Source organism: Geotrypetes seraphini, chromosome 8 (genome assembly GCF_902459505.1).
Source record: "Geotrypetes seraphini chromosome 8, aGeoSer1.1, whole genome shotgun sequence".
Lineage (NCBI taxonomy): Eukaryota > Metazoa > Chordata > Amphibia > Gymnophiona > Dermophiidae > Geotrypetes > Geotrypetes seraphini.
The window spans coordinates 150,970,469-150,995,935 of NC_047091.1; the positions used below are offsets into that span (position 1 = coordinate 150,970,469).

A 25,467-nucleotide genomic window follows, 5' to 3' on the forward strand; every position below is an offset into this window, starting at 1 on the left:
CCCCAGTAGTTGCTTGTTTGTCGATTGGCCAGCCCAGCCGGTGTTGCAGTTTTTTTAGTGAATCGCTGCCTGCCTACATTTGAATGCCGTTCCTCTCATTTGCATGCACGGATTGGAGGATGATCGGGACAGAGGTTAGTGAATCGGGTCGGAGGGAAATCGGGTTGCAAACCGATCGGTACACGATCGGTTTGCTTAGTGAATCTAGCCCTAAGATGGGCCAAGCTGGTCTTTATCTGCCATCATTTACCATGCTACTATGTTTTTATTGATTGATTGATTGGGATTTATTAACCGTCTTTATGAAGAGATACAACTCAGGTGACGTGCAGCAAATACAATTCAACTTAAAATTTAACAATTTTAAGAACAGTACCGGGCAGAGCTTTGGATTCTTGCCCAGAAATAGCTGAGGAGGAGAAGAAAAAATACACACACAAATTTTTAGATTGAATCAGGTTGGGCAGACTAGATGGACCATTCGGGTCTTTATCTGCCGTCATCTACTGTGTTACACTTCCCCCTCCCCATTTGCGGTTTCAGTAATTGCGATTTCACATATTCGTGATTTTTTGGGGAGGGGGAAAAAAGAAAAAAAAAACATCTTTAAGTCTTCCCCCCGGCATCCCGGCCTTACCTGGTGGTCTAGCGGGCTTTCAGGGCAGGAGCGATCTTCCTACGCTCCTGCCCTATGTAGATCGCCATTAGGAAATAGCTGTAGGGAGTTCCCGTCGTAGTCTCGAGAGACTACGGGAACTCACAGCAGCCATTTCCTAAGGGCGATCTGCACGGGGCAGGATCGTAGGAAGATCGCTCCTGCCTCGAAAGCCCGCTAGACCACCAGGTAAGGCCGGGAAGGTGGGAGGGAGGCGGGGTTGGGTCAGAGCCTGATATTCGTGGTTTTTTGCCATTCGCGGTCCGGCTCTGCCCCTTACCCCCGCGAATCCGGAGGGAGAAGTGTACTATGTTACTATAAACCAAATACAAGACATGAATGAGCTAACCTCAAAATGAGCAAACTGAAAATAATAGGACTACCATGAAACAGTTTCAAAACATACTTATTAACAGCATTGAAATTCAAATAGCAGAGATTTGATGCAAGTGCCTTTCTATAGTACACCAGGGTTTGCATTTTACACACTGACATGCCCTTGGTTATTAAAACCACTTGTTAATCCTCTCTGCATGTCTGTCTATCAGGACCCACAATCCTGCCTTAGCTGGAGCCCTATCCAAAATGCAAATTTTAGGATCCTGTGGTGTGAGGATCCTTTGTCCTGCCAAGTTTGAAAGTCAATCAGTGACTTATAGTCACAGTAGGCTGCTTAGGAAACTGGCAGACTGCCATAGCGTATGGTTTAAATGATCCCCCACTGATTTATCACACCTAAAACTCTCTCCACAGGGCAGTGTGGTAAACTTTGATGGCATATGGAACATTCTGACACAATTTGCAGTAGCCTGTGTCACTGCAAAGCCTACATGTCATTTTATTTATTAGGGGCATTTTCAAAACACGAAAACATCCAAAAATCGGAACTTAGATGTTTTTTTTCTCTGCAAAATGTTCACGTGCCGATAAACAAAAGAACTTTGATGTTTTGCAGGATGTTCGCCTTCCAAAATGTCAGATTCAGAAAGGGGTGTGTTAGAGACGTATTTTGGGCGGGCTGTGGTCCAGGTTAGACTTGGGCGTTTTGCAGCGATAAATCAAATTTTTGCAGAATATCCTAGATGGAACTTAGACATTTCGAGCTACACTTGTTTTAGAAGCGTATAAGTGCCAAAAAGGTACCAAAACTGACCAGATGACCACTGGAGGGATTAAATAATTACCCCCTACCCACCCACACACACACTCTCTCCCAGTGGTCACTAACCCCCTCCCATCCCCCCAAACAGCAACACCTGGTATGGGAAAGGTTATTAGAAACATAGAAACATAGAAATTGACGGCAGATAAGGGCCACGGCCCATCTAGTCTGCCCACCGCAATGACCCTTCCCCACCTAAGTCAGTGAATAGATCCCATGTGTCTATCCCATTTGGCCTTAAAATCAGGCACGCTGCTGGCCTCAGTGACCTGAAGTGGAAGATTATTTCAGCGGTCAACCACTCTTTCAGTGAAAAAGAATTTCCTGGTGTCACTGTGCAGTTTCCCTCCCCTGATTTTCTACGGGTGCCCCCTGGTTGCCGTGGGACCCTTGAGAAGGAAGATATCTTCTTCCACTTCGATGTGACCCGTGAGATACTTGAACGTCTCGATCATGTCTCCCCTCTCTCTGCGTTCCTCGAGTGAGTAGAGCTGTAACTTATCCAGCCTTTCCTCGTACGGGAGATCCTTGAGACCCGCGATCATCCAGGTGGCCATTCTCTGGACCGACTCTAGTCTCAGCACATCTTTTCGGTAATGCGGCCTCCAAAATTGCACACAGTACTCCAGGTGTGGTCTCACCATGGATCTATACAATGGCATAATGACTTCAGGCTTACGGCTGACGAAACTCCTGCGTATGCAACCTATGATTTGCCTTGCTTTGGAGGAAGCTTGCTCCACTTGATTGGCAGCCTTCATGTCCTCACTGACGATCACCCGTAGGTCACGTTCTGCCTCAGTTCTTGTTAGGATCTCGCCATTTAGGGTGTAAGTCTTGCATGGATTTTGGCTACCCAGGTGCATGACTTTGTATTTTTTGGCATTGAAGCTGAGTTGCCAGGACCTAGACCAGCGCTCCAGTAGTAGTAGGTCGTGCATCATGTTGTCGGGCATTGAATTTTTGTCTGTTGTACTCTTGGCCACTACATTGCTTAGTTTGGCGTCATCAGCGAATAATGTTATTTTACCTCGGAGCCCTTCTGCCAAGTCTCTTATGTAGATGTTGAACAGGATCGGGCCCAGGACGGAGCCCTATGGCACTCCACTGATCACCTCCGTCGTTTCGGAGGGAGTGCCATTCACCACTACCCTCTGAAGCCTACCCTCAAGCCAGTTCCCAATCCATTTCGTCAACGTGCCGCCCAATCCTATAGAACTCATCTTGCTCAGCAACCTGCGGTGTGGTACGCTATCGAATGCTTTGCTGAAGTCCAGGTATACGATGTCCAGGGACTCCCCAACATCCAGCTTTCTCGTCACCCAGTCAAAGAAGCCGATCAGGTTGGATTGGCAGGATCTCCCCTTAGTAAATCCATGTTGACGGGGATCCCGTAGATTCTCCTCGTTCATGATCGTATCCAATTGGCGTTTGATTAGAGTTTCCATTAGTTTGCTCACTATTGATGTGAGACTCACCGGTCTGTAGTTTGCTGTCTCCATCTTGGAGCCTTTCTTATGAAGTGGAATGATGTTAGCCATTTTCCAGTCCAACGGGACGTTACCTGTACTACAGGAGAGATTGAAGAGCGCGGATAGTGGTTCCGCCAAGACATCACACAACTCCCTGAGCACCCTGGGGTGTAGGTTGTCAGGCCCCATTGCCTTGTTAACCTTGAGCTTTGACAGCTCGCAGTAGACACTGCTGGGCGTAAACTCAAAATTACTAAACGGATCAGCTGAGTCAACCCTTGTCTGCAGCTGAGGACTAAGTCCCGGCGCCTCGCGGGTGAAGACTGAGCAGAAGTATTCATTTAACAGTTGGGCTTTTTCCGAGTCCGTTTCTGCATAGTCTCCCTCTGGTTTCCTGAGGCGTACTATCCCACCTGAGTTCTTGTTCCTGTCACTGATATACCTGAAAAAGGATTTATCTCCTTTCTTTATGTTCCTTGCTAAAGACTCCTCCATGCGGAATTTGGCCTCCCTAACTGCTGTTTTGACTGCTTTTGACTTGGCCAGATAGATTTCCCTGGAGTCCTGTTTCCCTGATTGTTTGTAAGAGATGAATGCTTTTTTCTTCTCCTTGATGAGGTCCGAGATCTTCGCAGAGAACCACTGTGGCTTATTGTTCCTACTCCGTTTACTTACCGATTTAACATAGCGGTTTGTTGCTTCCTGTATGGTGGCTTTCATAGTTGACCACATTTCTTCCATGTTACCTTTTCCGATCGTAATAAATTTTATGTTACGCTGGTTCCAATCATAATTATTTTAGCAAAGTTTTGTATTATTCACCGTTATCATTTACGGCTATTGTAAACATAATGTAAATAAGTCATAAGCCTGTAAATTCAGATATTTTGTGTTCTTGGCTCTTTATTAGTCCATACAGACTGCTTATCCACGATGGCAACGACATTTTTGGAATGTCCCGTCACACGATAGGAAAAGGTTAAGTAGCCTGGTGAGTAGGCTAATGAGTAGGGTTACCAAATTTTTGCCCGGAGAAACCTGGGCACATGGCCCTACCCCGTTCTGCCTCCAGCCATGCCCTCTTCCACCTCTAGCCTCGCCTCGCAAATCTTCATCTTTGTTTCCTGACCTGCAGGCTGTGCCTGGAGGGTCTCTGAGCATGCGCGAATGCATGTGATGTCATCTGCGTGTGCTCAGAGGTTCTCCAGACACGGCTGGGAGGTCGGGGCGTTCCAAAACTCGGACAATCTACCGGGTTTTGGATCGTCCATCTAAGCACCCAGACAGCCCTCTAAAAAGAGGACATGTCCAGTTTTCCAGTCGTCTGGTAACCTTACTAATGAAGGCCATGAAGCGGGGTACTCTGTAGAGCAGGGGTAGGGAACCCCGGTACTTGAGAGCCGTAGTCCAGTCGGGTTTTCAGGATTTCCCCAATGAACATGCATTGAAAGCAGTGCCTGCAAATAGACCTCATGCACATTCATTGGGGAAATTCTGAAAACCCGACTGGAATACGGCTCTCGAGGACCGGAGTTCCCTACCCCTGCTGTAGAGCAATCAGCCAATGCACCCCCTTGAAGATATGGACAGCTGCGATCATCTCCAGATAAGTTCATTGGTTTTTCTTGATTTTTGTACTTTTGATGAGAATTTATTTACCTTTTGGATACTAATACAGGAATAAGTGACATTGATTTTCAAATGTTTTAAGTTTCCTATTCACACAGCACTTTTAAAATTAAAAACATAAACCCGGGTGAATATATATGATGTTTTTTGGGTGATAACCAAAGTGCGTTCTAGGGTGCACATTCTCTGTGGGATATATCCCGGTGGTCACCTAAGAATTGATTGCAATGGTTGTCCCCCAAAAACTGATTATTTACCTAAAATTAAATCAAAAAAAAAAAAAAAACTAAGAATTTTATTTTTGTTTTTTAATTGACAAGTACAGTACAACCTTGGATTGAAAGTAACTTAGTTTGCAAGCGTTTTGCAAGACAAGCAAAACATTTTATTAAATTTTAACTTGATATACAAGCAAAGTCTTGCAATACAAGTACATACAGTATACACGCGTCACATTATCTCTCTCTCTGACACTGCGGGAGTGTAGTGACTGTTCTAAACAAGCAAAGTCTTGCAATACGAGTACATACATACACGCGTCACATCATCACAACTGAGCCGATGGTTCTTCTCTTTCTGACGCCTCAGGAGTGTAGTGACTGTTCTAAACAAGCAAAGTCTTCAATACGAGTACATATAGTATACACGTGTCATATCATCACAACTGAGCTGATGATTCTTCTCTCTCTGACGCTGCGGGAGTGTAGTGACTGTTCTTTTTTTTTTTTTAGTTCAATAATTTTTATTAAGTATTAAAATTACAAGAAGCAGTTCGAATACAAATGCAGTACAATCAGTATAGCAAATATTGATAACCACAATCAACATTAAAGAAACTAAATCATTATAAATCATTATAAAGGATCCAAAGTACCGGAACTGCTTATGAAATATAAAAGATAAGGAAAGAAAAAGAAAGAAAAGAGAAAGAGGAGAAGAGGGGAGGTAAAGAAGAAGAAGAAAGGAGAAGAAGAAGAAGAAAAAGATGAAGAAGACAGGAGTGTCTATGTAGCAGAATGAACATAGGAATCCAGAAATGTCCAGGGTGATTTATTTCGCACCAACCTTGTGGAAAGCTGGGATATATTTTTCTTTTCATATGCATAGGATTCAAATTTATGATACATGCTCAGAGAGTTCCACCAAAAAGTATAGTCCAGTAACGAAGAAGCCTAGTGACTGTTCTAAATGAGTGAGGTCTTGCAATACAAGTATGTATAGTATTTTTTATTAAAGTTTTTGGGTTGCGGAACGAATCGTCCAAGTTTCCATTATTTCCTATGGGGAAATTTGCTTTGATATACGAGTGCTTTGGATTACAAGCATGCTTCTGGAACGAATTATGCATGCAAACCAAGGTTTGACTGTACTTTAAACTGCTTTGAGTTCTGTGTGCATATTTTGGAAACTAAGAGCAGGTCTATTTGTTTGTGAGTAACCCTAGCCATAGAGAGGAGGACAAGACACTCTAACCACTATATTTATGGTGGAAAGTGTGAGCCACAGAAACATCCAAGTTGAAAACATCCAAATCGAGACCATTTGGACGTGGGAGGTGGCACTTATATGGCAGTATAGTAGGATTTTGGTGGGTTTTGGTGGCCTCACACTTTCCACTATAAATGTAGCGGTTAGAGTAGGGTTACCATATTTTTCGTCCGGAAAATCTGGACCCCCTAGACCCACCCCCGAGGCCCGCCCAGTCGCACCCATCCCCACCCGTCACGCCCCGGTTCCGCCCCAGTCCCGCCTCCAATCCCGTTGCCTGCCTGAAGGAAAGCTTTTCCAAAACCTGGACAAAGTGCCTGGTTTTGAAAAGCCGTCCGGACCCCCGGACATATCCTCAAAAGGAGGACATGTCCGGGGACATCTGGTAGCCCTAGGTTAGAGTGTCTTATGGGCCTGGGTCCTCTTCTCTCTGGCTCATTAGACCATCCAGTAGCAAAACAACTAAAAGATTGTGGAACAGAAGATCGGATGTACCAGTTTGTGGTTTAATAAGCGTCCAAATAAAACCAATAATATTAAAAACAATCCATAAAGGATGTATACAGTCACAAGTGACCCATAAGATAAAACCCAAATAACGTGTAAAATACGGTGACGGGACAAGAGCGCGCCGGACAAAGCCACGCTGACATTTCGGCCCAGACAATTGCACGCAAGACTCCAGCGCACCGCTGTAAAAGCTAATTTTAAAGAGCTCCGACAGGGGTGTGTGGGGGGAACCCCCCCCCCACTTTCCTTAATACTGTTCGTGCTGCCGTTGGGGGGTTGTGGGTGGTGCAGCCCCCCACATTATACAGAAAACTTAACTTTTCCCTAAAAAATCAGGAAAACGTTAAGTTTCCTCTATAATGGGGGGGTTCCAATCCCCCAAACCTCCCCCACTGCAGTGCGAACACTACTAAGTAAACTGGGGGGAGGGGGTTTCCCCCCTCACATACCCCCATCGGAGCTCTTTAAAATTAACTTTTCTGGCGGCGCACTGGAGTCTTGTGCCCAATTGTCTGGTCTCAAATGTCGGCGCGGCTTTGTCCCGCGCGCGAATGACTGTGAACCATAAAATACAAATGACCCCAACACGGGCTGTGTTTCAGAAAAATAAAAATGTCTTCCTCGGGGGAGGGGGGGTCTTATGGGGTCCTTGGCTGTCTTAAATATAAAAACATAAAAGTCACACAAAAAAAATCCAAGTAGTTGAAAGGCTTCAAAGGAACAGCACAGCACACAAGCCTCCAATGTAGGATCAAAGTGAATGGCATACTTTTGCAAGTAGAATGCACATGGCAACCTTTTTTTAAAGCCTGGTTAAAAGTGAGCACCTCCAGGAATCATGTGCGTTAAGCTTCGTAAAAACGGACGTTTTCCAGTTGCGCCATTTTACCTGGGTAGCACGGGGCCGATCTTCAGAACGCGAGACGCAGCCCGCCTAAGACCTGTGATTGGCGCTGGGCCCAGATATTGAATGCCTGGTTTCACATTTGCCGTGGCAACTTTGCTTGTTAAGCCAATATTCAGAGCTAACTGGCTAAGGTCTCCTTTACAAAGCCGAATAAATGCAACCCAAGCCCAGGCTGCCTCCCTTCTTGCAACAATGTAGCCTCTCTCAGCAGTTCTCTGAGATTTCTCCCTATTGTAAGAGTTCTTCCACCCCCACTTCCATTAGATGTAACTTTTCCCTGTGTTGTTACATGGCCTCCCCTCGCAACAATGTAACAACCCTCCTCCACAATGTTTTTTGTAACTCTCTCCCTTTTATAATAGTTCTACCTTCTTCTAGGCCAGGGGTAGGCAATTCCAGTCCTCGAGAGCCGGAGCCAGGTCAGGTTTTCAGGATATCCACAATGAATATGTATGAGATGGATTTGCATGCACTGTCTCTTTGAGATGCAAATCTATCTCATGCATATTTATTGTGGATATCCTTGAAAACCTGACCTGGCTCCGGCTCTCGAGGACCGGAATTGTCTACCCCTGTTCTGGGTAATGTAACTTTTCCCCATGATGTTGCATCGGTCTCTTGTCTTGTAAATTACCTTCCACCTACTCTGGAGAAGTGCGATTAAGAAATCCTGATTAGATTAGAATTGAATGTGCTTTGGTGAATTCAGTGATGCAGTGAGGGTGAGAGGCTCCCGGGGCAGTGGTGCATGCCCCTTTAACCGGGCCATCCGACCCCAAGGCATGGCGCCCAGCCGGCTCACTGCTCATTGCCGGATGAGCCCCAGCATACAGTAGCTCAGGAGACCCGCCACAGGCCTGTAAATTATACTGGCCCCTCAATAAATAGAGCTGCATCTAACACCCGATGTTAAGGAATCTTTCACACCCAAAAGCAAAATTGTCAAGCAAAAGATCCCATCCTACTGCCGACAAACATGCATAAAACATATTCTTCTAAAATATTAAGAAAATGTTGTCTGAAGCAAATGACTTTCTTACACTTCAGAAGTTGAATGCACTTTCTCACACCGTAATTTGAACGGTAATAAATTTCACGGCTATGTACAGCTGACTCTGCGTAAGTGCACGCCCGTCGGACCAGGTCGCCACGTGCGCTTTAACGGAGTGTGAACTTAATAGGAGTACCACTTGTTAGTCATGAAAAATTACAGTACGCTGTAGTCAAATGCAATAAAATTTTATTCAACCAGAAACACACCGAATGCAATGCAATACGATAATTGTAGAAACAGTACTGTTCGGTCTAATGTTAAAAAAAAAAAAAACCACCTTTTTTTAAACCAACATTCTACTAAAATAATCAGTCATTGTTTTCTGCACGCAAGGCCTCTGGACCGCTTTAAGTCTTCTTATGTCCTTTGCAATGCTGCTGTTACACCTTTGCTAAGATGGCGCCCGGGGTGCTCTGCTCTCCATAACCTCACAACTGGGCATTACTGTAATTAAATTGGAATGTAATATATCAGTTGTATCACTATTTGAAAATCATTGGGATGACGCAGTCACCTTACATCTTCCACTGATCCTAGAGAATGACACGGTGGTTGTTACCCACGGCTAGCCGCGGGTAACCCGCCAAAACGGTGACCAAAAAAAAAAAGATCGGGGACAAGGCCATTCACCGCCCCGTGGAGCGGTGAATGATTAGCACGCGCGGTGAACAAGCGTTCGATCCGGCAGCTCCCTCTCTCCCGCCGGCCATGCGTTTCCCTCCCTCCCTCCTTTTCCCTTACCTTTTCTTGTTGAGACTGGCGATTTCTATAAGGCTATGAGCTGTATTACAGCCGGAGCCTTGAAGTTGCGTCACGTTGCCTGCTGGAAAAATCTCCTCTGATGCAACTTCCCGTTTCTGGTTGCATCGGAGGAGACTTTTCTAGCAGGTATCCCGACGCGACTTCAAGGATTTGGCTGTAATACAGCACATAGCCTTATACAAATTGCCAGTTTCGCCACAAGAGAAGGTAAGAGGGAGGGAGGGAGAGAAATGCACGGCTGGCTGGCGGGAGGGAGCTGCTGGACCACGTGAAGGGTGCTGGGGGTGGGGGGATGGAGAGGAGAAGACGCTGAAGACGGGGACGGGGCGGTGAAAGGGAGAGCGGGGACGGTGACGGGGCGGTGAAGGGGACGGCAGAGATGGGGACGGGGCGGTGAAGAGGATAGTGGTGGGCAGTGACGTGGACAAAATTTTTCCCCGTGTCATTCTCTAACTGATCCCACTACGAATAAGTTTTCTTGGATCACATAGAAAAGTTCTTACCCAAGCTACTATATGACCTTTAGAAATTAGTACTGCTGTACCCTTTAAGAGGACAGGAGATTATACTCCCTCTGCCCGATATTTATCCAAGGCAGCTGGCATTTTGCTTAAATGTCAACTACAGTGACCATTATTCAGACTGCAGCAGCTGCTAAATATCCAGTGTGGCAAATGTCTGTGGTGATATTCAGCCTATTATCTGAATAGCTGTCTAGTTAAAGTTAGGGCAACCCTGTTCTCGCCTAATTTGATCCGGATAATTCTCCAGCTAGTAGACTGAAAATTGCCAACGAATTGCGTGACTAGCATCTCTGCCCACGGACCGCACAGACTTTTGCCCTTGTTGTAACAATAGTGCTTTTTTTTTATTAGTCAGCTGTCCGTTGCCGACGAAGGCTGCCCGCGTTTCGCTTTGCGGCGTCAGGGCTCCGGACGGAACAAGCTAATTTGAACCGGCAGTGGGTTTTCCCTGCTCAGCGGCCATTAAACAGTTACAGGGAAAAACCACTGCCGGTTCAAATGAGCTGTCCGGAGCCCTGATGCAGCAAAACGAAACGTGGGCGGCCTTCGTCGGCAATGAACAGCTGACTAAATAAATGCACTATTGTTACAACAAGGGCAAAAGTCCGGCATGAAAGCTAAAGCTAAGTATTAAATCATTTCAACTCTCGCCTTCCAGGCAGGTAAATGGAACGATTGGCTGGGTAACGTTATCCCGCATTCCTCAACCTACCTCAATTTTAGAAAAATCAGTAAAAACGAATTAGTTTAATCGATTTATAACCTAAGAATTTTATAGTTTTTCACTTCTTCCATTCTGTAAGCTTGCATTCGATGACTTTGTACGGTGACCACTTCGCTGATTGTCCAGCACAGGGATCTCAAAGTCCCTCCTTGAGGGCCGCAATCCAGTCAGGTTTTCAGGATTTCCCCAATGAATATGCATTAAATCTATTAGAATACAATGAAAGCAGTGCAGGCACATAGATCTCATGCATATTCATTGGGGAAATCCTGAAAACCCGACTGGATTGCGGCCCTCAAGGAGGGACTTTGAGACCCCTGGTCCAGCACCTCTTGTTGTAAACCGCCTCGAACTATCATGGCTTTGGCGGTATATAAGAATAAAATTATTATTATTATTATTAATAAAAGTTAAAGACGAGATCAGAAGCTAAAGCTGTAAATTAAAAGGCAGGGGGAGGCTATAACCAATGATGTTAGTCCCATTTTGGTTTGCAAGCTAAGGGCTCCTTTTACTAAGCTGCGCTAGCGATTTTAGCGCGGCTTAGCTTGCGCTAAATTGCCACGCACGCTAGACGCTAGCGCCTCCATTGAGCTGGTGTTAGTTTCTCCACGTAACGCAGGAGTTAGCGCACACTAAAAATGCTACCTCAGCTTAGTAAAAGGAGCCCTAAGTTGTAATAGCAAGCGGCAAACAGGGACCTGAGGTTTTCCTTCCAGTACATTAATTGCACAGTTGTATCTATGTTTAAGCTACAACATGGCATAATTACACAAATATTTTGTGTGCAGCGAGTATTTTTTGTTTTTGATTAGTTGGTTTCTTGCACCAAGCCTGCATTTTGGAGTGTATTTATTCATATAGTCCTCTTTTTCGAGTGCGTTAGACCTTTTTTTTTTTTTATCACCGACCACGGTGGTATTAGCTATTCGCGATTGCACACAAGACATGAAAGATGAATATTGGGAGGGAGAACAGCTCAACAAGAACACAAAATAGTAAGATATCATATGTTTATAGCATTAATACTTACTAATCCCAAGCAATTTATGAGACCCAAGTGATGACTTCTCCAGGATTTAAGAGTTAAGATCAGCTGGAATAAAAGGTCGGTACTGCCAATTATCCCCTGTCTGCTCTGAAATGTCATTAATAGCCAAAGACCTAAAATGAACTTGGAAGAGGATGAAATAGTTGAAAATACTATTAAAATCAGGCTAAATTTAAAACAAGGGATGGAAAATAATGGAAGTACCAAGACTGAACTATGCCCTGGGAATGATATCTTTCTAAAAAAGTAGCAGGTATATATAAGGATAAATACATACTTTCAATAATTGATTGAGGTACTGGCAAAACCTTGGAATATGTATCATCAAGATCAAATCCGAGGGAGGTCTCAGATTCCGAACATAGAGCTAGGTCATCGAAAAGCTTGATTCATTTTGGGAGGAAATCAACACACGGCCGATAAGATGACTACTATCTCGCAGAATTCTATTTTGAAATACAAGAAAAGAAATCTGGGTTGCGATTCAGAGGTTAGTGAGATGAATCATAAAACACAATTTGGAAAAATATAAGAATAGGTGGACAACCAATTTACTAGAAGGAATAATACAGTTTTGTCTACTCTTAAATCTTCATATTAGCTCCAACGCTCATAGAATTCATATGAGCATTGGTGCTAATACCGATACAGCCAGCGATTAAAAAAAAAAAAAAAAAAAGCCTAACCCAGCTTCATAAAAGGGGTTGATAAATCTTTATTTTTTAAAAATTACCTACCCTATTTGTGTGTAAAATGATTGAGGTAGTGTAGACTTTCTGTGCATATATTCCACATGTTCCAGGGGACTGGATTTCCATTAATGCTTACACTTGTGCATTTTCAAAAGGAGTTGCGGATGCTTAGGTGGAAAGAGCCCTGGCACAGATATTTTTTTCCTGGTCAATTTTCCAAAGTTATAAGTTTTATTTAAAATTTGACTAAATCGCTTATCAAACTTCTAAGCGATACACACAAATTAAAATGGGGCCAGGTCTTTAAGACATACAGATCTATTAAGTTAGTATGATGTACAAAACACAGACAGACTAGAACCAAAAGGGAAGGAAGGGGAGAAATACAAATGTAAAACATAAACGGTAAAAACCACGAGGTTGGGGGCCGCAAAAATTAGAGAAATCAAAGAACGATTGGAAGTGGTATAATATATCTGTCAGTTAAGGAGCCTAATTAATGGGTGTTATAAATTGAAAGCATCTTTAAATAGGAAGCATTTCAGTTTACCTCTGAATTGATCGAAAGAATCAGTAGAGAATTCCAAAGTTGAGGTGCGATGCCAGAGAAAATATTTTGGTGTCTTGTATTGATTGCTTTCAATGAAGGAATGGATAATAGATGCTGGTCATTGGATCTAAGCAAACGTGTTTTAAATGTCAGCATTATTATTTTATACGTGATCCTATGTGAAACTGGAAGCCAATGCACGTTTTCCAGGAGTGGCAGTACACGATCTAATTTTTTTTTTTGCATTCAGGAGTTTATAGCCATGTTTTGTATAATTTGAAGACGTTTCCTTTCCTTTTGTGTAATACCCTTAAATAATGAATTGCAGTAATCGAGTTTAGAGATTACGAGGGAGTAAATCAAAATGTTCAGTGCTTTGGGTTCTAAAAATTTCGCCATAGAGCCAATCATATGTAGTCTGTAAAAGGTTTAATAATTACATTCCAGTTATTTATTTTAATTCTTTATTTTTGTCAACTTTCATCCAGGGTGAGGGATTTCATTTAGGGGAACATAGTGGGTAGGGGATGGAATTAAGGGGGGTGTAGATAAGATTGAATTAATTCATATGGAAATTAAATTTGAAAGAATGATTTAAATTTGTATGAAATATTATTGTAATTCTTTAAGTATTGAATGTATTTTTGTATTATCCTATTGTACTGATTATTTGATTCTTTCAATAAAAATTGTTATACATAAAGGTGGATTTAACTACTGTTCTAATGTGATCTTGGTAAGAAAGTTTAAGGTTGAAGATGACCCTTAGGATTTTGTTGGAAGTGGACAGCCTTTGAGAGTGATAGGGGCACATAGAGTTAACCAGTCCTTCCAAGGAAAAAGCATGGCCTTGGCTAACGTATTTGCTCAGTTTCTGAGAAATAATGGTTATTCGTTGTGGTCTATGGATAAAAAAATAATAGGAAGGGTGGCAACTGAAGTGGTGTTTTATAACCTCTTTTGGGAGATTTTTCAAATGTTTTGCACGAGTGTAAAGTCTGTAGGTAAAACGCTGGTCCCTAGAGTAAATAGTAAAAACATGGCTCTAGGTTTAGTTATTGCAAACCAAGCTCGCGACTTCTCGTTTCATATTTTTCCCTGTATCTTGCATATATAAAGCAGTGGATACTTGGAGGCTAAAAGAAAATGGGCTACCTGGAAACCTGGTGAGCTGCTCAAGTTCTGTGAGCAGGTGCCATCCGGATGCCTGGCTCGAACATTTTTCAGCATGGTGTACTCGTGATTTTATGTTCAAGTCAAATTACCAAGCCCCCTGAGGCTGATAAGCTGCAGTTAAAAAGTGGCCTTAGTGCTCCCTGTGAGGGTCTTCCCGAGTGCTAAGGCTATTTTTACTGCAACATAGTAAACCCTTCCCCCCACCGAATTAGAAACATGAAACCTTTGAATAATGACCATGCACTAATGTTCCCGTTAGCGCATGGCCACTAAAATTAATTAGCACATGAGCACCTACTGCCACCCATTTTGTAGATAATAAGGCCCTGATTCTCTAAAGTGCATCCCGATTTTAGGCGTCCTACAGCTGTCTAATCAGCCAATCGGGATGCACGTTTTAAAAAAAAAAATGCTCCCCAGGCAAGCCTGAAGGCACCTCCGGGAGCCTAGGGAGACCCGCAAGATGCCTAAGCTCGTCTAAGGGCCTTAGGCGGGCCTTAGGCTGAACCTAGGCGACCCTACGCGTCTCCCTAGTAGAGGAGAAGCTTAAAATGTAGGCCAGCAAAATGCTGGCCTACATTGTAAGTAGACACCGCTGCTATACTTATCACGGCAAGGGATCTCTCTGCCGCTATAAGTATAGCGGGCCGCGGCCCCTGACCAGGAGGGGGCCCAAACCCTGTGCCCGAAGACGCACTCCCCCCCCGACACTAACGACCGCCCCACCGACACTACTGACCGCCCCCCCCCCCCGACATTACCGATCCCCCCTCCGACAATATCGATAGCTGGCAGGAGGGTGCCCAATCCCTCCTGCCCGAAGATGCACCCCCCCGGCGCTAACCCCCCCAAACCTCCACTCCACCAAACCTGAAGCGGGCCCGCCCCTTCCCGGCCCATCCCGCCGAAGCCTAAGGCCTGATTGGCCCAGGCTCTAGAAACCTGGACCAATCAGGCCTTAGGCATAGCGGGTCCGCCCATCTCCACTTAATCTAAGGTCTGTTTGGCCGCTAACCACACGCTAAACACTAATGCATGTATATTAGTCTATGTCCACATTTTAGCGTTTAGTGTGCGCTAAAAATGCTTAGCACACATTTATAAGAGAAGGGGTAAGTGTAAATCCTCGTGCCTAAAATTGAGTGCAGATTAGAGGTCAGCATGGGAATGGGGATCGCAGGAATCCCATGGGAATCCCCCCTAACCCACGGGACTCCCACGGGGACCCCCCTCTAGCCAACGGGACTCCCACGGGGATGGAAGGCTTTGGAAGCAGGGTTCGTCCATATAATATAATGGACACGTCAGCCTTAGTAAAAGAGGGGGTTTATAAGTTAATTACCTGAACAGAAAACAAAAAAAGGGTTCCACCAAAGAGATTCCACAAGGAAAACAGCAGCGCAAACACAAAAGAAACTGTGGAATTGATGATCCTGTCAGAAGTAATTGCTGCTTTTTATGGGGATGGGCGGGGATGGAGGTAATTCCTTGCGGGGATGGGTGGGGACGGAGAGGATCCTGATGGGGATGGGTGGGGACGGAGAGGATCCTGATGGGGATGGGTGGGGACGGAGAGGATCCTGATGGGGATGGGTGGGGATGGATGGATGCTGGCGGGGATGGGTGGGGTCAGAGAGGATGCTGACGGGGACGGGTGAGGACGGAGAAGATCCTGGTGGGGACTGGTGTGGACGGAGAGGATCCTGGTGGGGACGGGTGGGGACGGAGAGGATCCTGATGGGGATGGGTGGGGACGGAGAGGATCCTGATGGGGATGGGTGGGGACGGAGAGGATCCTGATGGGGATGGGTGGGGACGGAGAGGATCCTGATGGGGATGGGTGGGGACGGAGAGGATCCTGATGGGGATGGGTGGGGATGGATGGATGCTGGCGGGGATGGGTGGGGTCAGAGAGGATGCTGACGGGGACGGGTGAGGACGGAGAAGATCCTGGTGGGGACTGGTGTGGACGGAGAGGATCCTGGTGGGGACGGGTGGGGACGGAGAGGATCCTGGCGGGAACGGGCGGGGATGGGTGGGATTTCTGTCTCCGCGCAACTCTCTAGTGCAGATCCCAGCACCAAATGCTATCTTATAGATGGTGTTCAACTCTGAGCCCCATTTATAGAATATCACATAGGCCCGAATTCTCAAACCAGTGCCGATTTTCTAGGTGACAGTAGGTGCTCTGTTAGAAACACTGTCCAAACAGCATTTTTAACAGAGAGTCGGGGCGCATACCAGTGTCTAGAAAATCGGCACCAGAATCGTGCCTACGTAGGCGCTTTAGGCCACTGAATGCCAAAGTAGACATGGAAAATGCCGGAAGTGGCATTAGGCGGTGTAGGCCCGGAAAATCCTGGCCTTCATTTCCGGTGCCTCTCTTTCGCATCAGTGTGATTCCGAAATCGTCACCTATGCGTGATTGACAGGTGATCAGCAGACACTTTTAAGGTGCCCACTGATATCGGTGCCAGTTTGAGAAGCCGGGCCTGAGTGTGAAATTTTATTGGCTCTGATTTTTTGGCATCATATGGAGGATTTTGGCCTAAGCACCTAAATTAGGGTTCTAAAGCTAGACAAATGAACGGCAGGTCTAAACTTAGGAACATAACTATGAAACCTCTAAATTTAGTTGAACTTTCAATAGAAAACATAGGTTCCTTTGTTTGACAGCAAATATAGGAGACTAAAGTAGATACCTAATTTGGGAGCTTAAAGGGCAATTCTATAAATTGGCAGCTAAAGATTGGGGCCAATTGTGTGCATAATTTATAGAAAACAGCACTTACTCGTACATCTGTGATTGGCATTACAAATTGGCATTTCCATGCATAAATGCTAGGCACTATTCAATAGCATGCACACCAGAATTGATTAGCGTATAGGTTTGAGGGGGTGCAAACATGGGCGAGAGTGGATGGGTCATGGATACATCTCTGAAGTATTGATGTAACTTATAGAATGCTATAAGTTATTTGTACTTCAGGGCACACTTAGATGCCAGCAGTTATGACTGCCATTGACTTGGCAGAGGTCTATAAGATAATGAGTGGAGTGGACAAGGGTAGATGTGAATCGCTTGTTCTCTCTTTCCAAAAATACTAGGACTAGGGGACATTCGATGAAGCTACTAAGTAGTAGATTTAAAACAAACCGGGAAAAATATTTCTTCACGCAACATGTAATTAAACTCTGGAATTCGTTGCCGGAGAATGTGGTGAAATCAGTTAACTTAGCGGGGGTTCAAAGAAAGGTTTGAATAATTTCCTAAAAGAGAAGTTCAAAAGCCTTTATTGAGATGGCTTGGGGCAATCCACTGCTTATTCCTAGGATAAGAGGCATAAAATCTGTTTTACTACTTAGGATCTAGCTGGGTACTTAGGACCTGGGTTAGCTACTATTGGAAACTGGATACTGGGCTTGATGGACCTTCGGTCTTTCCAGTACGGCAATTCTTACGTTCTTAACTGTTGGTGTCTAACTTTAGGCACACCAATGCCAACTAACGCTCATGTTCTATAATGAGTTGCTTTTATAAAATTGGCACTAAGCACATGGCAGTGGGGTGCCTAAAACGTATAGAACTACCACCTTAGCCCTTTCAGAATATTGGGCTTTCTCTTCTTACCAAGTTAATGTCCGTTTGTCATTATAACCTTGCTTCTCTTGTCTCTCTTGTCCAGATCTCATGAATTGCATGCAAGGTCCAACCCACATTCCTATCTCTCTGAACTGAACAAGCACTCAGAGATGGACTTTGCGGACACGAAACGACCACGGCTAGAACTGTTGCAGGACCACTTGATTCGGCACTCACCTTTGCTTAACCAAAGTCAGCGGGGTGGAGGAAATGAAGATCTTTCCAAGGTAAGGGAAGAAGCTTGGTGGTCACATTTGACTATCAAATTTCTTCTGTCTTGATGGCCTGTTGTGTTGGATTCATTTTTGGATGAAGCTGCATTTTACTTTGATTGTACACGCCCTCGTAATAAGTCATTTGGGCTGTTGTGATACATTACATCAAAGAAAAATGGGGATGCCCAATGATCCACAGTGAAAACAATCCTCCGATGAAAACAAAAAACTGTGGATACAGATGTTCTGGAGATAATTTATTATATACTGACATATAAAAACATGAAAATTCAATGAAAAAAGTACAATGATAAAAAAAAATACAGTGGTAAAAATCCAACCGGACCCTACACGTCCGTGTTTCGGCAAACACGTCTTCCTCAGGGGTCCTAAAAGGAAGAGGTAATAAAGAATAATGATAAAGAAAGATGAAAAGATAAAAAGTGACTGTGATACCAATCCGGAGCATGCATATTAGTGTCGATACTCGACTGCAGGATAAAACGAGTGAGCCAAGTGTAATCATGCTATATACTATAGAGAGGCTTGAAACATTACATAACAGGCTAATCCATCATCTTTTGAAACACCTTCAGTTTATGCAAAATGTGGCACTTGAGCTTTTACCACACACTGAGTGTTTTGATCATGTCACCCCCATTGTTGAAAGGTGCTGATTTCGTAGAGAATGACACGGGGACAAATTTTTCCCCGTCCCTGTGGGAACTCATTTTCTTGACCCGGTGAGTTCTTTTCCTGTCCCCGCCCCATCCCTGCATGCTCTCTCCTCTTTAAAATCATAAGTGGCTTGAGGCTTGTGCGGTTAAGGCAGAGCTTACAGGAATGGGGCAGGGACAGCGACAAAACTCATGGGGACAGGATGGGGAAATTGAGTTCCTGCGGGGACGGGGACGTGTCAGAGCAGGGGAATGTTATGTTTGCAGCCTGCTGAGGATAGTGCCGCCATTCATCCAGCCCCCTGTGTCAAAAGATTGTCCACCCCTGCTGGCAGTCCTTCAGCATGAACAGATTCTGAAGGTTCCTTGACGGCTGGCCGCACAATGCCTGTTATGGCGGTTGTAGATTCAGGTTCATAGACAATGGCGCGAAAGACAAAGGCGCGCCCAGACAATTGAGCGCAGGGCAGAGGCAAGCGCCGCTCAAAATTACTGTTTTTAGGGGCTCCGACGGGGGTTTTTGTTGGGGAACCCCCCCACTTTACTTAATAGACATTGCGTTGGCGTTGTGGGGGGTTTGGAGGGGTTGTAACCCTCCACATTTTACTGTAAACTTAACTTTTTCCCTAAAAACGGGGAAAAAGTGAAGTTTTCAGTAAAATGTGGGGGGGTTACAACCCCCCACACCCCCCACAACGCCCCCACAACGCGGCGCAATGTCTATTAAGTAAAGTGGGGGGGAGTTCCCCCCCACCCCACCCCCGTCGGAGCCCTAAAAACGTTAATTTTGAGCGGCGCGCGCCTCCGCGCTGCGCTCAATTGTCTGGGCGCGCCTTTGTCCCAGCGCGCTTTTGACCTGACACTGTAGATTCATCACCCTGAGTGAAGGAGATACGAGGTTAAAACAGCTTGCGGATGAAGGAGTGGTGGGAGGTTCCAAACGGATCTTTGTGCTGTCAACCAGCCAGTCATCTACACTTTTTGAAGCATGATGGGAATGCACTCACCTTTCAGCCTTTTATCGCTTGGCTCACCTTTTCTGGAGCGCTACCCCTTCATTTTCAATTGCCTTGAGGACCTGCATTTTTGCTCACGTGTTTGATGGCTCTTCGAGGTGGTGATGGTGGACTCTGATATAGGGGAGGTAGACGCTGCTAGACTTTTTTTCTTCCTCCCTGAACATTTTATCTGTTGTTGTCTTTTTTTCTGTTCCACTTAAAATATAGTCTATATCTGACTGTAAACCTGTAAACCACATTTAATTGCAAAGGTCAGTATATCAACTTAAAAATAAACATAGACATCCCACACTCTGTGCGTTGGAGTTTTATACTGAGCTCCCAGCTGCCCCGCACAAACTCATGGAGATTGTTAATAATAATAATAATAATAATAATAACTTTATTTTTGAATACCGCAATACCACAAACAGTTCAGAGCGGTTTACAATGTAAGAGAGACTGTACATACACGGTGAAGATACAATGCAAGGGGACTGTTTACAGCTTTGTTTTCACCCTTTGAAATAAAGCCGCTTTGTTATAACCTTCAGAGCAATATGTTCGAATTGTTAGTGAGACACAAAAATTTTCTTGGAGTGCTATGGCCTATTTCAGTAAGTAGGAATTATTTTTCCCTTAGGAATCCATGTCATCCAGAGATATTGAGTCACATTGTACTATAAACATTTCTGTTGATCTTTTGAATAAGTTTATTGAGTTGTGGTTGCAAGTCTCAGAACATTTATTATTTATTTAACAGTCTTATATCCCGCTTAGAACATGAACTCACTTACTTCTCTGACTCCCCTTATTGTTCATGGCCTTCTTTCTCTTTATTTATTTATTTTTGGCCTCATGCTTCCCATGGTCACTTCTCATTTTGCAGGAGATGCTATACTCATCCATTGACCTAGAAATTTGTCGCTCAGTTTCAGCCAAAACTGAAGCCATAACCAAAAACAGTGATTCCCCCATGGCAGAACATAAGAACATAAGAAGTTGCCTCCACTGAGGCAGACCAGAGGTCCATCTCGCCCAGCGGTCCGCTCCCGCGGCGGCCCATCAGGCCCATTGCCTGAGCAATGGTCCCAGACTATCCCTATAACCTACCGCTACTCTTATCTGTACCCTTCAATTCCTTTATCCTCTAGGAACCTATCCAAACCTTCTTTGAAGCCTTGTAACGTGCTCCGGCCTATCACAGCCTCCGGAAGCGCGTTCCATGTGTCCACCACCCTCTGGGTGAAAAAGAACTTTCTGGCATTTGTTTTAAACCTGTCTCCTTTTAATTTTTCCGAGTGCCCCCTTGTACTTGTGGTTCCCCGTAATCTGAAAAATCTGTCCCTGTCTACTTTTTCTATACCCTTCAGGATCTTGAAGGTTTCTATCATGTCTCCTCTAAGTCTCCGCTTTTCCAGGGAGAACAGCCCCAGCTTTTTCAGTCTGTCAGTATATGAGAGGTTTTCCATACCTCTTATCAGTTTAGTTGCTCTTCTCTGGACTCCCTCAAGTACCGCCATGTCCTTTTTGAGGTACGGCGACCAATATTGGACACAGTACTCCAGATGCGGTCGCACCATTGCACGATACAGTGGCAGGATGACCTCCTTTGTCCTGTTCGTGATACCCTTCTTAATGATACCCAACATTTTGTTTGCTTTTCTTGAGGCTGTGGCGCACTGTGCCGACGCCTTTAAAGACTTGTCCACCATCACTCCCAGGTCTCTTTCAAGGTTACTTACCCCTAGCAGTGATCCTCCCATTTTGTAGCTGAACATCGGGTTCTTTTTCCCTACATGCATGACCTTGCATTTCCCTACATTAAAGTTCATTTGCCATTTTTTGGCCCATTCTTCTAGCGTCGTTAGGTCCCTTTGCAGATCTTCGCAGTCTTCCATGGTTTCAACCCTGCGGTAGAGTTTGGTGTCATCCGCAAATTTAATAACTTCGCAATTTGTTCCCGCCTCCAGGTCATTAATAAATATATTGAACAGGAGCGGTCCCAGCACCGACCCCTGTGGAACTCCGCTCGTGACCCCATGCCAGTCTGAGTAATGGCCCTTCACTCCAACCCTCTGTTTCCTGTCTGCCAGCCAGTTTTTGATCCATCGGTGGACCTCCCCTTGCACCCCGTGTCTCCACAGCTTTTTAAGCAGTCTTTCGTGCGGTACCTTGTCAAAGGCTTTTTGAAAGTCAAGGTAAATGATGTCAATGGATTCCCCTTTATCCACCTGTCTGTTTACCCCCTCAAAGAAGTACAATAAGTTTGTGAGGCATGACCTACCCTTGCAGAAGCCGTGCTGGCTCGACTTTAGCTGTCCATTGTTTTCTATGTGTTCACAGATACTGTCCTTAATCATTGCTTCCATCATTTTTCCCGGGACCGAGGTCAAGCTCACCGGCCTGTAGTTCCCTGGGTCCCCCCTTGAACCCTTCTTGAAGATGGGTGTGACATTTGCAATTTTCCAATCCTCCAGGATCTCTCCAGTTTTTAAGGATAGGTTACATATTTGGCGAAGTGGCTCTGCTATTACGTTCCTTAGTTCCTTGAGTACCCTTGGGTGAATGCCGTCCGGACCTGGCGATTTGTCGCTCTTTAGTCTGTCTATCTGCCTGAGGACATCCTCTTGGCTTACCTCTAGTTGGACCAGCTTTTCATCCTGATCCCCATTTACGATGTCCTCCGGTTCCGGAATATTGGATGTATCCTCCCTCGTGAAGACTGACGTGAAGAACTTATTTAACCTGTCTGCTATCTCTTTTTCCTCTTTTACCACTCCTTTTTTGTCTCCATCATCCAATGGCCCCACTTCTTCCCTTGCCGGTTGCTTCCCCTTCACATATCTGAAGAACGATTTGAAGTTTGTTGCTTCCCCGGCCAGTCTCTCCTCATATTCCCTTTTAGCTTTTTTAACCACACGGTGACACTCCCTTTGGTGTTCCTTTTGGTTGTCCTTTGTTTGGTCCTTTTTCCATTTTTTGAACGATGCTTTCTTGTCACTTATCGCCTTTTTCACTGCAGTTGTTATCCACGCAGATCTTTTGAGGCTTACACTCCCGACCCTCCCCCCAGTAGAGAGACTGGGTTTTCCTGGGCTGACCACCACCAGAAGGCCCTGATTAGGCCTACCTGTAAATACCATGGTGGTATGAGGGCCTAACCCTGGATAGGGAGTGGTCCCCAGTCACTTCTGCCCTCACCAGTTCCTCGGTCAAAATGGCTGCTGAGACTTCCCATGGCAGCTTTGCAAGAGTGATTGGGGATTGCCTCTACCCATGCCAGCTCCAATCTCAAAATGGCTGCCGAGACCTCCTGTGGTAGCTTCATGAGACTGCTACAAGAAGTCTTAGCAACCATTTTAACTGAGGAATTGATGGGGGCAGGAGTGACTAATGACTCATGTGCACAGAAGAGGCCATTAGACCACTAGGGCATTTAAAAGTAGGCTTAGGGAGGGCCTTCAGGTGGTGGACTGGCTGAGGGGTTGTGGTCAGGGTTCCCAGCCTGGCCCGGTGGAACCTGCTCTTTGGTGGTACACTTGCATTTATAGCTGAAACTGAAGAATGACCGAAACCAGATTTTGGGTCAATTTCAGTGCCAAAACAGAAACTGAAATTCGGTCGCCCTCTACATTAGCCACCTAATTCTATAAACTTGCACACAGAATTTTATGCTTAGCATGCAAAGCCGAGCGTGCAAGCCATAGAATAGTGTCAGTTACGTACGGAATTTAATTCAGTAATTATCTGCTACTTGGCATTAACAGTCAATTATGGGCTCTAATTGATATTAATTTGTACTAATTAGCAGTTACAGGCTTAACTATAAATAGGGCTAGATTCACTAACCTCATTTGCGTGGCCGATCCTTCAACGATCCCTGCAGGCCAGATGAATTCCCCAAACAAAAACATTTAAAAGAGGGCGATCGGAGGAACGCCCTCCCTCCGACCGCACAGATCGCTAGTGTGCAATCCCGATGCATGCGCAGACCATCTGTAGATGGTCTGCACATGTGTCTGACACCCGTCTGAGCCGTAAATTTTTTTTTTTTTAAATTTTACTTTGCTTTACTAGCCCAGCGAGCCTGTGGTTTTAATCCGCTTTAAACCTGTGGGTTAAAACCACGGGCTCGCAATGTGGGGAAGGGCAGGAGAGATTCGAGGCGGCAAGCAGGAGAGATTCAGGGGGTGGAGTAGCGTGGCGATTTGGGGCAGAGCAGGCAGGAGAGATTCAGGGCAGCAGAGAGCAGGGTGACAATGGAGCTGGAGAGTCAGAAAGGACGTTTGCGACTGGTCCCCAGCAGTCACTGGGCCAGCCCAGTCGGTTCGCAAAATTTGTTTTGTGAATCGCATCCCTGCCTACTTTGCATGCCGTTCCCCTCATTTGCATGCATGGATCGGAATCGGATCGGCAGAGAGGTAAGTGAATCCGGCCGGAGTAAAATCGGGTCGCAAAGGGGTCGCAAACCGATACACGATCGGTTTGCTTAGTGAATCTAGCCCATAGTGGGGATCCTATGGATTGTACACGCAAAATCTATAGAGCACAACTTCAAGGGGACAAAGAACTGGGAGACCCATAGGCAGGTCAGGGTGCGCCCAATACTTACCCTGTTTCCCCAAATATATGACACTGTCTTATATTTTTAAAAACTCCAAAATATGCACAAGGTCTTATTTTCAGGGGGATGTCTTATTTTTCCATGAAGAAGAATACAGTACACATTTATTGCTGAAAAAAAGACATTTATTACCTGTATATGGTACAGGTCATCACATCTCCATATTTCCATTCTCTGTTAATTTGGTAGGTAATTGCTCTAGCATACCAAGGAAGGAGCAGAGGGGTAGTCTGTTCTGGATATAGGCAGGGTGTGTGCATGGAGCAGGTGTTGGTCCGCAGTCCACGTGTGCCATCATTGTTCCACTGGCCCCAAATTCTCTCATATCAATTTCCTGTTCCAGGGTAGGGGACCAGCAGAGCTGACACACACACACACACACACACGTCCTGTCCCCACCCTGAAAGCCTGATGCCCCCCCCCCCGACTCACCCCCCCCCCCGCAGGACCGCTCGCACCCCCACCCCGAAGGACCGCTCGCACGCACTCCCACCGGCACCCGCACCCCCACCCTGAAGGACCGCTCGCACCCCCACAGCTTCCCGACCCCCCCCATCATGTACAAGCTTATACCAGTGTCCTGCTGCTACCTCTTGGCGGTCCCGACTCCCCGACACGATCAGGGCAAGAGGGAGCTCAAGCCCTCTTGCCCTGCCGACTCCCCAACTCCCCGACAATATCGGGCCAGGAGGGATCCCAAGTCCTCCTGGCCCTGGCGACCCCCCCCCCCCCCGCTAGTTGTTCGGGCCAGGAGGGAGCCCAAGTCCTCCTGGCCCTGGCGCCCCCCCCCCCCCCCCCCGCTAGTTGTTCGGGCCAGGAGGGAGCCCAAACCCTCCTGGCCACGGCGACCCCCTACCCCCACCCCGCACTACATTACGGGCAGGAGGGATCCCAGGCCCTCCTGCCCTCGACGCAAACCCCCCTCCCCCCAACGACCGCCCCCCCCAAGAA

The 25,467-nt window shown here is 45.7% G+C and overlaps 1 protein-coding gene across 13 annotated transcripts in view; it reads left to right on the forward strand.

Moving 5' to 3' along the window:
• The window catches only part of NCOR2 (nuclear receptor corepressor 2), an 844,184-nt gene that overhangs the window by 241,328 nt on the left and 577,389 nt on the right, over positions 1-25,467 (forward strand). For all 13 annotated transcript variants that reach the window (XM_033955736.1, XM_033955745.1, XM_033955746.1 and 10 more), the window contains exon 4: positions 18,043-18,226. In XM_033955736.1, the coding sequence (XP_033811627.1) occupies positions 18,043-18,226 (184 nt within the window). The remainder of the gene's footprint in view (positions 1-18,042; positions 18,227-25,467) is intronic.